Source organism: Petaurus breviceps, unplaced genomic scaffold, assembly GCF_028583685.1.
Source record: "Petaurus breviceps papuanus isolate PSGF00001 unplaced genomic scaffold, PetGlider_PUasm1.0 126, whole genome shotgun sequence".
Lineage (NCBI taxonomy): Eukaryota > Metazoa > Chordata > Mammalia > Diprotodontia > Petauridae > Petaurus > Petaurus breviceps.
This window is the reverse complement of record NW_027185655.1, coordinates 65,595,250-65,610,277: the sequence shown is the minus strand read 5'-3', so window position 1 is coordinate 65,610,277 and position 15,028 is coordinate 65,595,250. Positions and strand designations below refer to the sequence as shown.

General features: G+C 36.3%; 2 protein-coding genes across 2 annotated transcripts in view; both read left to right on the top strand.

The window, feature by feature from the left end:
- Nucleotides 1-15,028, top strand: part of WDR17 (WD repeat domain 17) — a 111,967-nt gene that overhangs the window by 43,582 nt on the left and 53,357 nt on the right. Inside the window, exons 8-11 of the mRNA XM_069096691.1 lie at nucleotides 609-777; nucleotides 4,629-4,720; nucleotides 9,587-9,669; nucleotides 12,304-12,390. Of these exons, the coding sequence (XP_068952792.1) occupies nucleotides 609-777; nucleotides 4,629-4,720; nucleotides 9,587-9,669; nucleotides 12,304-12,390 (431 nt within the window). The remainder of the gene's footprint in view (nucleotides 1-608; nucleotides 778-4,628; nucleotides 4,721-9,586; nucleotides 9,670-12,303; nucleotides 12,391-15,028) is intronic.
- On the top strand, nucleotides 8,281-9,097 carry LOC138170411 (small ribosomal subunit protein uS2-like). The gene is made up of 2 exons (XM_069099717.1): nucleotides 8,281-8,826; nucleotides 8,965-9,097. The coding sequence occupies exons 1-2, from the start codon at nucleotides 8,281-8,283 to the stop codon at nucleotides 9,067-9,069; spliced, it is 651 nt and encodes a 216-aa protein (XP_068955818.1). The 3' UTR covers nucleotides 9,070-9,097.

The window sequence follows — 15,028 nt, the reverse complement described above, 5'->3', positions numbered from 1 at the left end:
GAAATAACTGAATGCAGTTCTGGATGTTTCTATTTGACCTAAAACATAAAAAGGGAATTACAGTAGCAAAAATAACATGAAAAATATATGTGTTTTTATCTCTAGTAGTAAGATGGTAGATAAATAATCATATCTTTATTAATAAACCATCTCAAGCTCTTTTAGCATCCATATTTTGTATAGAAAATACATTTCTCCTTTAAGGCATTTTATTTCATTTATGTTTTTGCTTTTTGGTATATTGAAAGGTTGATTTTTATAGGAACTCAATAATAAATAAATACCCATTGAAAAATGGTATTATTGCAAATACTTGTAGTTGGAAATTTATCCATTTTTTATGGTTTTGAGGATCTTCTGTTCAATGAAATGTAGAACTGTGTAGTATGTAGATTATGTATTAGTTCAGTGGCAAGCCAATAATTCTTCCAATATAATGTCTTATATATATACTTATTTTATCATAATCTTTCTAAAAGATTCCAGTAAGGATGTTAGCTTGCTCAAATACTCAAAGTTGTCTTGTAGATTATGTAAAACGATAATATTTTTTATGAAGGTGCTTGCATATTACATATTATATATTATATTTTTTGTTTGCCTTGTAGGGGCATGTGGAAACTATCTTTGACTGCAAATTTAAACCTGATAATCCTAATCTTTTAGCAACAGCTTCATTTGATGGAACTATAAAAGTCTGGGATGTAAATACACTGACAGCGGTCTACACTTCTCCTGGGAATGAAGGGATTATTTATTCAGTTTCTTGGGCTCCTGGTGAGGATTATTTTATTTCAATTTTAATAAATACATATAGATTTTGCTATTTGAATTATTTTCTTTCTGTTAAAACCATTTGGACTTATTGGGAGCTATTCTCAAAAACATTCTGTTAGCCCAATACTCATTTAGTTATTTTAATAGCATGCAAGCAGATCCGGAGTCTCTGACAAATAGCACGTCCACAAAGAAGAGTCACCAATGATCAGGAGGAGCTTGTATATGGCTCTCACAAGTGATTTTATGTGGTTCCTCAGTTTTACAAATGTGTTCTCAAAAAGGCATGTGAAAATCAGTTATGTATATAAACGAATTCAAAATATAGTATGGAGTCTTTTAGAGAATACTATTATCAATGTTTCAGTAAAGTGCTTTTTTGTTTAAAAAATGTAATTAAAAAATCTGTATTTTCATGTATTAAGTTTTGTTACAAATTTATGTTATGTAGAGAGACAATGTGTATTAATGGAGAGAGCACTGGACTTGGAGTCAGGAAGATCTGAGTTCAAATCCTACCTCACACACTTGCTATCTGTGTGACTGAGCAAGTTACTTAACATGTCTGTGCCTCAGTTTCCTTATCTTTAAATTGAGGCTTCATCTCCTTGAAGTCCTGTTTAGCTCTAAATCTATGTTCCTTTGATCTTTTATTCTATACTTAAGAAAAGGAGAATTGTTAGAGTATCTAAATAATTATATTTGTTATGTTTCTCTGGATTCACTTTCTTTGGTAGAAGACAGTGAGACTCACAAAGTAATCATTAAATATTTATTAAATGTCAGCTCTGTACCAGGCTCTGTGCTCAACCCGGAGATGCAAAGAATGACAAACAGACTGTGCTTTCCAGGTTGGACATGGATCAGGAGTCAGATGCCCATATAATTTCTCTTTCCTATTTTAAAGTGGGAATGTCATTGAGGGAAAGAGGGGAAAAGGAAGATTGATACTTTATGATTTCAGAGCACTCTGCTGACAATAACCCTGTGAAGTAGCTAGTGGAAGAATTTTTTCCCTCTTTTTCCAGATGAGGAAATTCAGACTCACAGAGAAGTGAAGTACCCCTAACAAGGATGCTAACTTCTTTTGACCTCTAAAATTCCTTTGTTTCATACGGAACAATTCAAAGAAACCTTTCCTCATTTTTGATCCCCTTAGTTCAGGGACAGAATTCCCCTTCTATACCCAAACAGGTTGAATCACCTACCAAACAAAAATGGGAACATCACAGTCATAGTACAAAATGAATTTCTATTGATTCTTAAATTCAAAGTAGATACTCCTTAGATTCTTAGAAAGCTCATGCTTGTGACCACTCTGTGACTCCAGATTAAACTTAGAGTACTAAAAGAATTAGCATAGCCTATATCAGGATGCTACACAAATTCTTGAGGTGTTCCATATTTTTGGCATGAATTTATGTTTAAAATGCTGAAATAAAGCATTGGAATGAAAAGTTTTCCTTTAAAAGATCAAAAGCATTTCTGTATAACCAAGAAATAAAAATTTTAATAGATAAACACTAGGAGCTTTTCCAATAAGACCAGGGATAAAGCAAATAATAGTAGTAGTGTTTGTGCTTTTATTTGATAACATGCTAGAAATACTGGTTATAGCAATAATATAAGAAAAAATAAGAGAATAAGCAAGAACTGCACAGAAGCAACAAAAACAACAAAAATCAATAGAATAGCTTCAGTAAAATAGAATGCAAAATAAAACCACCCAAATCATCAACATTTCTGTATATAAACAAGAGAAACTTGGAGGAAGAGAAATTCAATTTTAAATAACAATTATATATATATATATATATATATATATAAACACAAACTTTTTCCTACAGAAAATAAGGAAGACTTAAACTATTTGCAAAGGGGTTCAAGGTTCATAGCTAGGCTACATCTATTTAGTAAAATAAAAATACTACCCAAAGTATTCTAGAGATTTAATATTAAACAAGTCAAATTGCTAAGGGGATACTTTATAGAATTTTTTAAAGTAACAAAATTGATGTGGAATAAAAATGTAGAGGGATAGAGGAGTAGAATATGTTAGATAACTAAATCTTAGGAGAAAATACAACTGCTTAAGTTTCAATTAGGTAAAAATCACAAAGCCCTGGGGGAAACTCTCATTTTGAAAAAGACTGGGAAAACTAGAATTCAGTTTGGCAGAAAGAAATCAGCCCCTGACACATATACATAATAATAAGTTCCAATGGATAAGTGATATAAATATTTTAAATCATACCATAAAAATGAAAGAATGAAGGAAAGATATCTTTCACAGAGACAGGTCAAAAAATCATTACCAGAATGAGACAGAAAAAATATTTAAAAGACAAAAAGAGGCCATATCAATTATAAAAAAATTAAAAAAAAATTTTTGTGCATATAAAATCAGTGCAACAAAAACTAGAAGAGAAGACAGACTGGGAAAACATGGTTTCATAAACATAGATAATATCTAATTAGGCACTGTGCTAAGTCTTTGGGATATAAAAAAAAAACAAAAAGGCATAGGCCCTGCCCACAAGGACCATACAGTCTAATGTTGGACCCAACATGTAAACAACTAGGTACATACAAGATATGGATAGATGAGGTCATCTGAAGAGTGATGTCATTAGGTACTGGAGGGACCAGAAAAGGTTGGCAAAAAGTAGGCTTTGAGTTGAATCTTGAAGGAAGCCAGGGAAACTAAGAGGGAGAGGTAAGAAGAAGAGTAATCTAGAGGGAAATAGAATCAATCTATAAAATAAAAAACAAATGAATTAACAAACATTTATTAAGTGCTTACTATGTGTCGGGCACCACAGGGAAGACAAAGACAGAAGTAAAATGATCCTCACCCTCAAAGGGTATTCAATATTTTCCCAATAGACAAATGGTTAAAGGAGATAATGTTTTCAAAAGAAGAAATTAAAACTATCAACAAACATTTGAAAAACTGTTTAAAATCCCTAAGTCTGGTGATTGCAAATTAAAATAGCTCTGAATTATCACCTCATACCACCATCAAATTAGCAAAAGAGAGGAAAATGCAACGTTGAGGGAGCTGTCAAAAGAGAGAAAACTAATACTCTGCTGGTGGAGCTATGAATTAATTCAACCATTCTGAAAAACAATTTGACATTTGTAAGAAAAGTTACTAAATTGTTCATACCCTTTGACTCAGAGATCCCTTTACTGGATATATCCCAAGCAGGTTAATGATAACAAAAAAAGACCCAAATATTAAAAGTGACATTATTTCTGGTGAAAATAGGAGATCCAAAAATCTGCCCAATTATTGGAGAATGACTGAACAAATTGTGATATTTGCACATAATATAATATTACTGCACCATAAGGAATAAATAATTCAAAGAAATACAGGAAGTTTTAAATTAAATGATGCAGAGAGCAGGAAGCTGAAGCAACAACATACATAATGATACAACATTCTAAATAATCTAAATAAATACAACAATCTAAATAATAATACTAAAAGGAGATTTGATTCAGGTCAGTTACAATGAACAGTGTTGGTACCATATATGCAAAATTAAAGGACATATTGACCCTTTATGTTAACAATCAGCAAACTATAAAAGTAGAAAGTGATTACACCATCACAATTCTACTTCCAGGCAGTTTTAGTTAACTCGGTTGGGGAAATATACTTTGTTAAAACAAAATATGCTTTTATTTTGTTTTAACACAAAATGCTTCAAGAGAAAGGAGAAAGCCAAGGTCTTAGTTATGCTTCAGTGACTAAAGAAAATGTCTGCTGTCTTGCTAATGTTAGAAGCAGAAACAAGTACCATGTTTATAAGGCTCTGAAATATGTGATTTTATTTTCTAAGGTGATTTAAATTGTATTGCTGGAGCAACTTCCCAGAATGGTGGTTTTATTTGGGATGTTGAAAGAGGCAAAATGATTACCCGATTCAATGAGGTAAGATTTATTTGTTGTTAGTTAAATGTTTTTAGATTGGTGATGATTATAAAAAAAATTAAAAGAAAATATACCTTTACTCATCTTCCATATTCTGTATATTTGGGTAGATAATGACCAGAGAAGATATATTTCCTCTAAACTATTCAAGCATTATAGAAAATTAGATAGTATTAATTTATAAAAATAAATTCTGAAAATTTCAGCTTTCCCTTAAGATTTAGATTATTCTTAGTCTCCTAAAACCTTGTGTGGTATTTAGCACCCCTTCACAAAATTAGCCATATAGAACAAGGTATAGAGGAAGGAATCTTTACCTGGGAATCAGGAGATAGTTCTGAATCTAGCATTAACTCACTAGGTGACCATAAACAAGTCATTCAATGTTCTTACCCCCTTAATTTCCTTATTTGCAAAATGGGACCTTTGCATGCAATTAGTTGTGTGATCTTAGGCAAGTCATTTATTCTGTTTGGATCTCACTTTCCTTTTTTAAAAAAATATAATAAAGAAGTTGGAATAGATGATTTCTTCTAATGACCCTTCTAAGTCTGATAGCCTATGATTCTGTGATTGGGTAATCAGTAATGTGTGAGATGAAAGAGTTCAGAATCTGAGATCAGAAAAATTCTTTATTCTTTCTCTTGAGAAAGGGCCCTCTGCCTTTGTTGCTCAAATGGCATCTGCCAGGGAGAGAGCAACAGGCAGAAGCAAGCCCATGGTTATATAAACTTCTAACACAGAAACCCAATCCCGCAACTGGCCTTCACTCTCATTGGTGGGGAGGCTGGCCCACAACCTAAGCACAGGAATCTATCTTGGAGACAAAGGACACAGAAACATGTGGGTGCCCAATGCAAGTCCAGGAAGGCAGTTTTGTCCTTATTTGGCATATCTTGTGCTGAGGTGGCACTGTCTCCATTGCTCTAAATTCCAGACTCCTGTAAGGTCAGGTATCTTCTAAACTTGGGCCTAGTGGACGCCGAGGCCACTCTAGATTTGATTTTTCAGAATGGGAAAACTTCACTGCAAATTATCCCTCATAGTAATGTGTCTTACAGTTCTAAGACTTGATTATTCTATGACAGAGAACAGGGAAGGGAAAACGTATTTATTAAGCACCAGACACTTTAATTAATTATGTGCCAGTATTGTACCCAAAACATGAGCAAGACCCAAGTAACAATTTAGGAGTGAACCATTTATTGGCCCCATGTCAGCTGCTGGGGCCCCACTCCAAATCCAACAGCCCCCAGGCTTTGGCAAAGCCTCAGCTTTTAAAGGCAAGCCATGAGGTTAGGTATTACATAAGCAGGAATTTGCAGAGGCTAAAATCAGTGATTGGTCAGTACACATTTTGAAACTCCCCCACCCACCATGTTCCCTAGGTGGAGCTAAACCTGGCAGTTTGCTTACTTCGGTGAAGGAGAGCTGGTTGGGGGATGGGAGGAGGAACAAGGGAACCAGAATGAGTTCATGCACAACACCAGGCATTGTGTTAAATACTTTACAAATATTAACTCATTTGATCTTCACAGCAAGCATATAAGGAAGATACTAAATCATGAATATTTTCTTTTTACTATTGGTAAAGTCACAGATTCTGTTAACTTTTACTTATAGTTAAATGACCACCCCACTGTCCATTTCAACATATATTTTAATATTATGCATGCAAAACAGCCTTTTAAAAACAGCCTATAGCATAACTGAAGAGGAAGTTTAAACACATTGTTTTGCTAACCTGATAAGCAGCTTTTTGCCTTGGGTAAAGGCAAAGGTAAAGAGGGGCGGCCAGGTAACACAGCAAGTAAGAGCACTGGCCCCAGTGTCGGGATGACCTGGGGACTGAATCCAGGCTCAGACACTTAGCACCCACTCAGAAACGCCTGGCTGTGTAACCTTGAGCTTACTTAACCCCAATTGCTTTAAAAAATATATATTATAAAGAGATATGTATATATTCCATGAAAAAATGGGCAGAGGAATGAAAATGATAAAAGAAGCTCATATTGTCCTACTTTTGTAAGATGACTTACTATTTGTGGTTTATTCAGTAATTTGCATTGGGGGAGGGAGAGCCTTACGCCAGTTTTGCATAGCACAAAGCAGACAATTAGGAAGAGCTAGTGAATTGGAACTATATTTATAGATCATTTAGATAACTCAAGCTGAAATGTCCACTATCATTGAACTGTGCAAATTGATAGTATATTATCATTGAAGTGCCTTCATTCTAAAGTTTTTAAATAAAACCAAATGTAGAAATGATGGTTAAGTACTATTTTTGAAATAAATAACTGCTAGATCCCAAATCTCAAATAATGAGGAGGCTGGGGCTGAGGCTGCCAGATCTCCTGAGCTCAGGACTTTTGAGCTGCACTGGGTATCTGCACTGTTTTGCATCAGTATGATAAGATGGGGGCCAATGAGACTGCCTTAAGGAAAGGCAAACAAGCCCAGGTTGGAAATAGAGCCCAAAAGCTCTCATGCTTTTTAGAGAAGGATCAGGTTTGTAAGTAAACCATGAACTTCTAACTTCCATGAAATCAGAAAACCCAGTCATAAAAAAGGAAGGAGGGAGGAAGAGAGGGAGAGAGGGAGGTAGGGAGGGAGGAAGGAAGGAAGAAAGGAAGGAAAGGAGGAAGGAAGGAAAGAAGGAAGGAAGGAAGGAAGGAAGGAAGGAAGGAAGGAAGGAAGGAAGGAAGGGAGGGAGGAAGGAAGAAAGGAATAGTTATAGTAGATTGTGCTTAATAAATGCTTGCTGAATTGGACTGTTTTTTAAATAAAAATCTCTCTCCAACTTTTCCACATCTGCTTTAATACTCATTAGGGATAGGGACTGGAACTTTGACTTCCTCAGTGTTGGAAAACTCCAGATGAGGAAATTCCCACTGTCACTGCAGGTCATCACTTTCTCTGTAGTTTATATTCTTAGAGTCTCTTGTAGCTAGTCTGTGTCAGAAGCAGATCTTGAACCCTAGCCTCCCTAGCTTCAAGGCCAGCTCTTTACCTACTCTGGCACTGCTGCCTGTGACGCTCTTCACCATTTCCTTCTGCAGGTTTGGCATGTGGTTTATATTATTTTCTGAATTGAACTATGTGATTCCATTGGTGTTTAGAACTCCTTGCAAGGAAACTCCCTCTGTCAAAGAATATCAGCTTTTTATTTTGCAACTGATACCTTAGAGAGTTGTCTGGAAGACTAAGAGGCAAAGTATCTTGCCTACAGTCACACATCTTATATAGAAGAGGTGAGACTTAAGCACAGGTCTTGACTCTGAGGCTGATTCTCCATACCATGCTGCTTCTCCAAACAAACCAACTAATCTAAACAAAATAGTTATATTGTTCACTGTACCTTAGAAGGGTATCTTCAGCTTTTTCCGCGCTGCCCCAAACAGGGTTCCATATGGCGTTGTTCTCGGTTTCCGTCGTAACTTTAAAGGGAAACTTTCACGATGTCCGGAGCCCTAGATGTCCTGCAGATGTAGGAGGAGGATGTCCTCAAGTTCCTGGCTGCAGGAACCCATTTGGGCGGCACCAATCTGGACTTCCAGATGGAACAGTATATCTACAAAAGAAAGAGTGATGGCATCTACATCATTAATTTGAAGAGAACTTGGGAAAAACTTCTGCTGGCGGCTCGTGCCATTGTTGCTATTGAAAACCCAGCCGATGTTAGTGTCATCTCATCCAGGAACACTAGCCAGCGAGCTGTTCTGAAATTTGCTGCTGCCACTGGCGCCACACCTATTGCGGGACGTTTCACACCGGGCACCTTCACTAACCAGATCCACGCAGCTTTCAGGGAGCCTCGCCTTTTGGTGGTCACTGATCCTCGGGCAGATCACCAGCCTCTGACTGAAGCATCGTATGTTAACCTCCCAACCATTGCCCTGTGCAACACAGACTCCCCAATTCACTTTGTGGACATTGCCATTCCATGTAACAACAAGGGAGCTCACTCGGTGGGTCTGATGTGGTGGATGCTGGCCCATGAAGTCCTGTGGATGCATGGTACCATGTCCCGGGAACATCCCTGGGAGGTTATGCCTGATCTTTACCTCTACAGGGATCCAGAGGAGATTGAAAAGGAAGAGCAGGCTGCAGCTGAGAAGGCAGTGACAAAGGAGGAGTTTCAGGGTGAATGGACCGCACCCGCCCCAGAATTCACTGCTACTTAGCCAGAGGTGGCTGATTGGTCTGAGGGGGTACAGGTGCGATCTGTGCCCATTCAACAGTTCCCCACTGAAGATTGGAGTGCTCAGCCAGCTACTGAGGACTGGTCTGCGGCTCCTACTGCTCAGGCCACTGAGTGGGTAGGAACTACCACAGAGTGGTCTTAAAACCCAGATGCTCTAATAGTGTTGGAAAAATGCTGACTGAAAAATAAACATTGGTTTCCTAACATTCAAAAAAAAAAAGAGAAGGGTATCTTGAGTTTTCTATTATTGCTAAGAATGCCTTAAATCTATAGTTCAGCCACATTTGAATACTAACTAGCTGCTTCTCAATTCCAACTTTCTGACTCTTTGTATTTGTCCAGACTGCCCCCTCATTCCTCTTACAAGCATCCTTGCCATCTCTACCTGTTGAAATCTGTCTTTTCCTTCAAGGACCAATTCAGGGATTACCTCTTCTATGATGCCTCTCCCAGTCCCTTCAGCTGAAAGTGACTTCTTCCTCTTCAAATATTTTTTTTTCAGTACTTTTCAATTCTAGAAATAGTTAGAAGGAATGGAATAAGTGATTAAAATGTAGAGTTCTTAGTAGGAAAAAAAAGTACCCCCAGAAGAGTAAATAAATAAGAGAAAAAAAGGGGTGAATTATTTTTTATTGATAGGTATTTTGCATTTTTTGAAGCATGGAAAGAATGGAATATTCTGCATTGCCTGGAGTCATAAAGATTCCAAAAGAATAGCAACATGCAGTGCTGATGGATTCTGGTGAGTACTGTGTTTACAAATGCCTCTTTTTGTGATGTAGAGATTTGATAATAATAATTGTATAATGTTAGAATATGTAGTAAGAACAACAGACTGAGTGTATTCTAGTCACTTAATCTCCTTGGGCTTTGGTTTCTTCATATATAAAATGAGGGGTTTGAATTAAATCATATCAAAGATAAAATATTTTATAAAAGAGGAACCATCACTAAAAATATATCAGTATCTAGCAATATATGAATGCATATGTGTACATACTCATATCCATATATATGCATATGTGTGTATATTTGGTGATGAGGTAAAACTATGAATTTCTTTTTAAAAATGCAAAATGAATCGATATGTAAATACTGGTAGATACTAGATTGGTAATTGATATTAATGGATCTCTACTGAAAAACAAAAATAAAAACCAAATGTAGAATTTGTTTCAAATGAATTTTAGGATTCTTTAAAATGTTTTCATGACTCTTCTGAGAGATATATTATCTTCATTTCACACAAGAAGAAATAATAACACTAGAATTATTAGAGTACTTGACAGTTTATAAAACTGTCCTCTTTTCCTTAGTCATCACGACTCTGTGGCTGTGTTTTGCATAAGGTCAACAATCCTTTCTATAAAGGAGCAGACTAATTCAAGTAAGCATGGATTCTGCTGCTTTTAATGGTAGTACCTGATTGTTTTGCCACTATCACTGTTTGGGCCAGTACATTCTTTATGAACCCCGTCTCCATCAAAAGAAGCTTCCAGCTAAAATTGCTTTAGGTCCTTGTTTGCAAGAAAACCCTACCTTTTGGCATCCTCAGCATCAGCACTAGTAACTTTAAGTGAGATGCTTTAAAACAGTCCAACTTCTGTATATATTTGTAGTCTTAGTTACATTTCTCCAACCAAATCTGAAACTTGTTGATGTACTTACCTCACAGGGTTGTTATGAACAAATATGAGATAATATTTGTAAGATGTTTTATAATCCTTAAAATACCCTAAATGCTACCTACTACTATTCTCCTTCTAATTTTAGTAGGAGGATGAGGAGGAGAAAGAGAAGGCATAAAGTGTAACATAGCCATTGAACATTGGTTATAGAACAGTATCCAGAGACCAGAAGTTCACAGACTTTAAAAAAAAAAAAAATTTGAGATTTGTTCTCCCTAGCTCACAGGGGCTCTTCATTACCGTGTGTACCACAATCAGTTTGTCCTTCCCTAGGCAAATGGGTAGCCCTGTCCTGGCAAGGGGTGGTGGAGAGGTGGGGGGACGGGGGAGGGTGGGGGAGACTGGACTTAGCTAAAAATTCCTCAACCCAAGAACAATCTATAAATTGCTCCTCCTCCTTGGCTCTTTAGCAAGTAATTTATTTAGTAAGTATATGTGTAGTTTACAAAACAGCCTCTACAAGGCTTGACAGCCCAGAGCAGGGGTGGGGAACCTTTGGCCTCAAGACCACATGTGACCCTTTAGGTCCTCAAGTACAGCCCTTTGATTGAATCCAAACTTCACCAAACAAAAATTTGGCCCAGAGGCCAAAGAGACTCCAAAAGACCAATCCAGAAGTCTGCATTTATGGTGATCTGGTCTACAAAACACTTCATTGCCAAATCTAAATCCTCTGAGTTTATAGGATTTATACTAGTTGCACTGAAGTTAAAATTTTTTAAGGGTTAATTTTTCCTAAGAGTCTGAACTGAACAAAGAAAAGTACAAAAAGTAATGTAGATCAAGCAAACAACAAACCAAGAGAAATGGTCCCTGAGACTTGCCTTCTTTTTCTATGGAGTAGAATAACTTTCTTGTGTCTGTGTGTGTGTCGGGGGGAGAAGGGGGAAGAAGCAGGAAAGAAGGTCTGTTTTGTTGTTTATAAAGCTTGAGAGGTCTTTGGTCAATCAGGGTTGGGGGGCCAAAAATTTATAGTTATGCCAACAGGTATGTTTTAATTGTAGCTAATTGTTTTGCTTTATTAAAACATTAAGCTATTTTGTAGATATAGTTGTTACTCTTGGCAAAACTTACTCTGCTAAGTTTTAAAACAGCAAATGTCATACTTATATAAATGCTTATATTTAATACATATATAAAAGCCTATGAAAAGCAGTCATAGCATAATGGATACAGAATTGGCCTCAGTGTCAGAAAGATCTGGGTTGAAGTCTTGCTTCCAAAATATACTGATTAGATGACTCTGGGTCCAGGTAACCCTTTAGAGAAGGTATGAGTGTAGATCCACATTGGTAGATATAGTTTTTCACTGGAAGTTCCTTATTCCAGTGAATTCATATGCCTGGCCCTAAATAAATAAATGCCAATATAATACTATATTTTCAAACTTATTTAATTCAAATGATATCCATCCCCAAGGAGAAATGTTACAGATAAGAAGTGAATTTGCTAAAGTGAAATGTATTAACTTTAACTTGTCACAATGATTGTTATACAATATAAATAAGCACATATTATTATTATTGTTTATTATTTTAAAGCACCATTAAATGTTCTTGGTGCTTTGAAGACAAAATAACTGCCCCAAGGAGCTTACACTTTAATTATGTAAATCTGACTTTGACCCCTGGATTGATATATTCCAAATGTTGCTTTTTTTCCTATTACAATATTGTAATTAATTTCAGTATCATTCGAACAATTGATGGTAAAGTTCTCCACAAATACAAACATCCTGCTGCAGTTTTTGGTTGTGATTGGAGCCAAAACAACAAGTAAGTGCAAACCTCTTTTTTGAAACGAATAGTGACTTTTGAGATATTTTATGTGTCCCAGTCATCAAACTCAATGGCTGTAACAGTTAAAAAAAAAACTCAAAAGGCAATAGTCATCATTCTTTACATCAGATATTGCCCTTAGAAGCAAGTGAGTGAGATTCTTGAAAAGAGGCAGTATATAATGACTTGCAGTGTTCTATAAGAGAGTTCCCTGAAAAGTAGACTCCTCTTCATGACCCTCCCCAAACCCTTCCTCTAGACCACCCCTAGATTCCTCCCACAACCTTCCGTATATAAAACCCTGTCTTGTCTTCATGTTTGTGAGAGCACCATAGAAGAGTGAGGGCACTAGCTATGTGACCCTGGGCAAGTAATTTAAATCTGTCTGCCTCAGTTTCCTCATCTGTAAAATGGGGATAATAATTGTACCCACTTCCCAGGGTTGCAAATATAAAATGAGTTAATCTGTAAATGCCAACTCCCTCTCTCTCTCTCACACACACATACTCAAATATACACATGTGTATATGAATGTGTATATTTTAAATTTCCATTTGTTAAAAACCATGACAAGTCCCTCAAGACCTAGTCCAAATTCCCCATTCTTCATAAAGCCTTTTCTTACCCTATTCATCAAACATGAACCTTTCTTCCACTTCACATAATACTTTACTCTCATCAGCATGCTGTAGTAAGTGGCATTTTGTTGTAATGAGAGGCAGAATTTTAAAGTGGAAAATAATGCTACTCTGTAGAGTCATGAGTGATCTTAGTTTGAATCCTGCCTCCCAAACTTATAGTTGTGTAACTATGGAAACATCACTGAACTCTCCAAGCCTTACTATTCTCTACCATCTGAAAAGTTTTCCTAAAAAGGTATAACGCCAATGCGATATTCACAGTGCCCATGGAAGCTATGAATATGCTGGTGTAGTTGTTATTCACAAAATGTCTCTCCACATGGAAGACATGATCAAAGCATTTATTCAAATGCCAGAAAACCGAATCCGCAAACCAGAAAGCCACATTCATCATAGTAAACACAATGCAGCAACACCAACATTCCCAAGTCTTCTGTCAGGGCTTCAAAACAAAACAGGCTCCCTTAGGTAAAAATGCCCTCTCACTCACACTAGCTGCTCAGCCTCCACACTGCTTGTTCCCAGCAGTTCTGGGTCTCTCCCGGTTTGGCCTTCTCCTTATGGTCATAAGCTCCTCCCTGTTCTGCCTCTTTCTGTTGCATCAGCAAGTTTCTCCCACTGTGGGTTTCACACAAGTGGGTTTCTTAACAAAGACTTGATATAATCATGGGCAAGGCTCAACTGAAACAAGGCACTAAGTACTTGTTTGCTTGCCATTACAAGAAGACCTCCAAATACCCATTACCATTACAAAAGGTAGCGAGTCAAATGAGGTAATATACAAAATATTCTTTGCAAACGTTAAAGAACCATATAAAGTGTGAACTTTATTAACATGTTTGATTTTAGAATATAATTATTTGTGTATATCATATCACTCTACCACAGTGTGAGTTCCATGTGAAAGAAGGATCTATTTTATTTAATCTTTGTATGTCCTTCAGTATCCACACTCTAGCTATAAATGTTTGTTTGGATAGGGTTGAGTTAAATTAAATTTAAAAGACAAAACAACGAAACTGCCCAAAGGGTTGCTATTTCACAAAGTAAGATAGCAGCTACCTGTATGAGGCTTAATAAAGTAAAATTTTAAGAACAAAGAAGGAGCAGTGAGTCTGTTCTAATCAAACTAGGCCAAGAAAGAAACTGCCAGAAATTGATATCTCAGAGTAACTGAGTCCATATCTATCATAAGACTACTGATGTGAAAAAAGAATTAGGCTCATCTTTTAAGGCTTTTGTAAATTGTGAATTTAGGGAAGGAACTAGAATTACAAGTGACTTGTTGACTTAGTTCTAAGTTGCTGTATGATAATACCCATTTAGTTTGTAAGTTCTTGATAAATTGTCATATATTGGATACATAGTTTTGTTTGATTCTACTTACCATTCTCTGTCATTTTGTTCTCCTTAAATCTTCAAATTATCCTCTCCAAATAACGCAGGAAAACCATAGCAAGAAATCAGTTATTTATAGAGTACCACCTATGTGCTAGGTAGTATGCCAAGTGCTTTTTACAAATATTATCTCATTTGAGCCTCACAAGATATCTAAGAGCTAGATTTTATTATCATCATTTTATAGTCTAGAAATCTGAGGGAAACAGTTTAAGTGACTTACCCAGGGTCACAAAGGTAACAAGTATCCAAGATTGGATTTGAACTCAGGTCTTTTGGACTCCAGGACCACTGCTCAATCCACTGTGCTACCAGCTGCTTCTCTGTAGCATATCCTACAAAGTGGTCCCTAATAAAATAGAACTATTAAATCATGCATTTAATTCTAAAAGCCTTTCTCAATGACAAATGATACATAGAATCAATTGTACAATGCCATTAATATTCATTATATATCTGCATTCAACAACCAACATTTATTAAGAATATAAAAAAAAACAACCATTCAGTCCTCATGACCCTTGGACCTAGTAGGGGATAGAAGACATTTACGGAAATGAATATAATACCAAATAAACATAATGTACAAGAGAAAT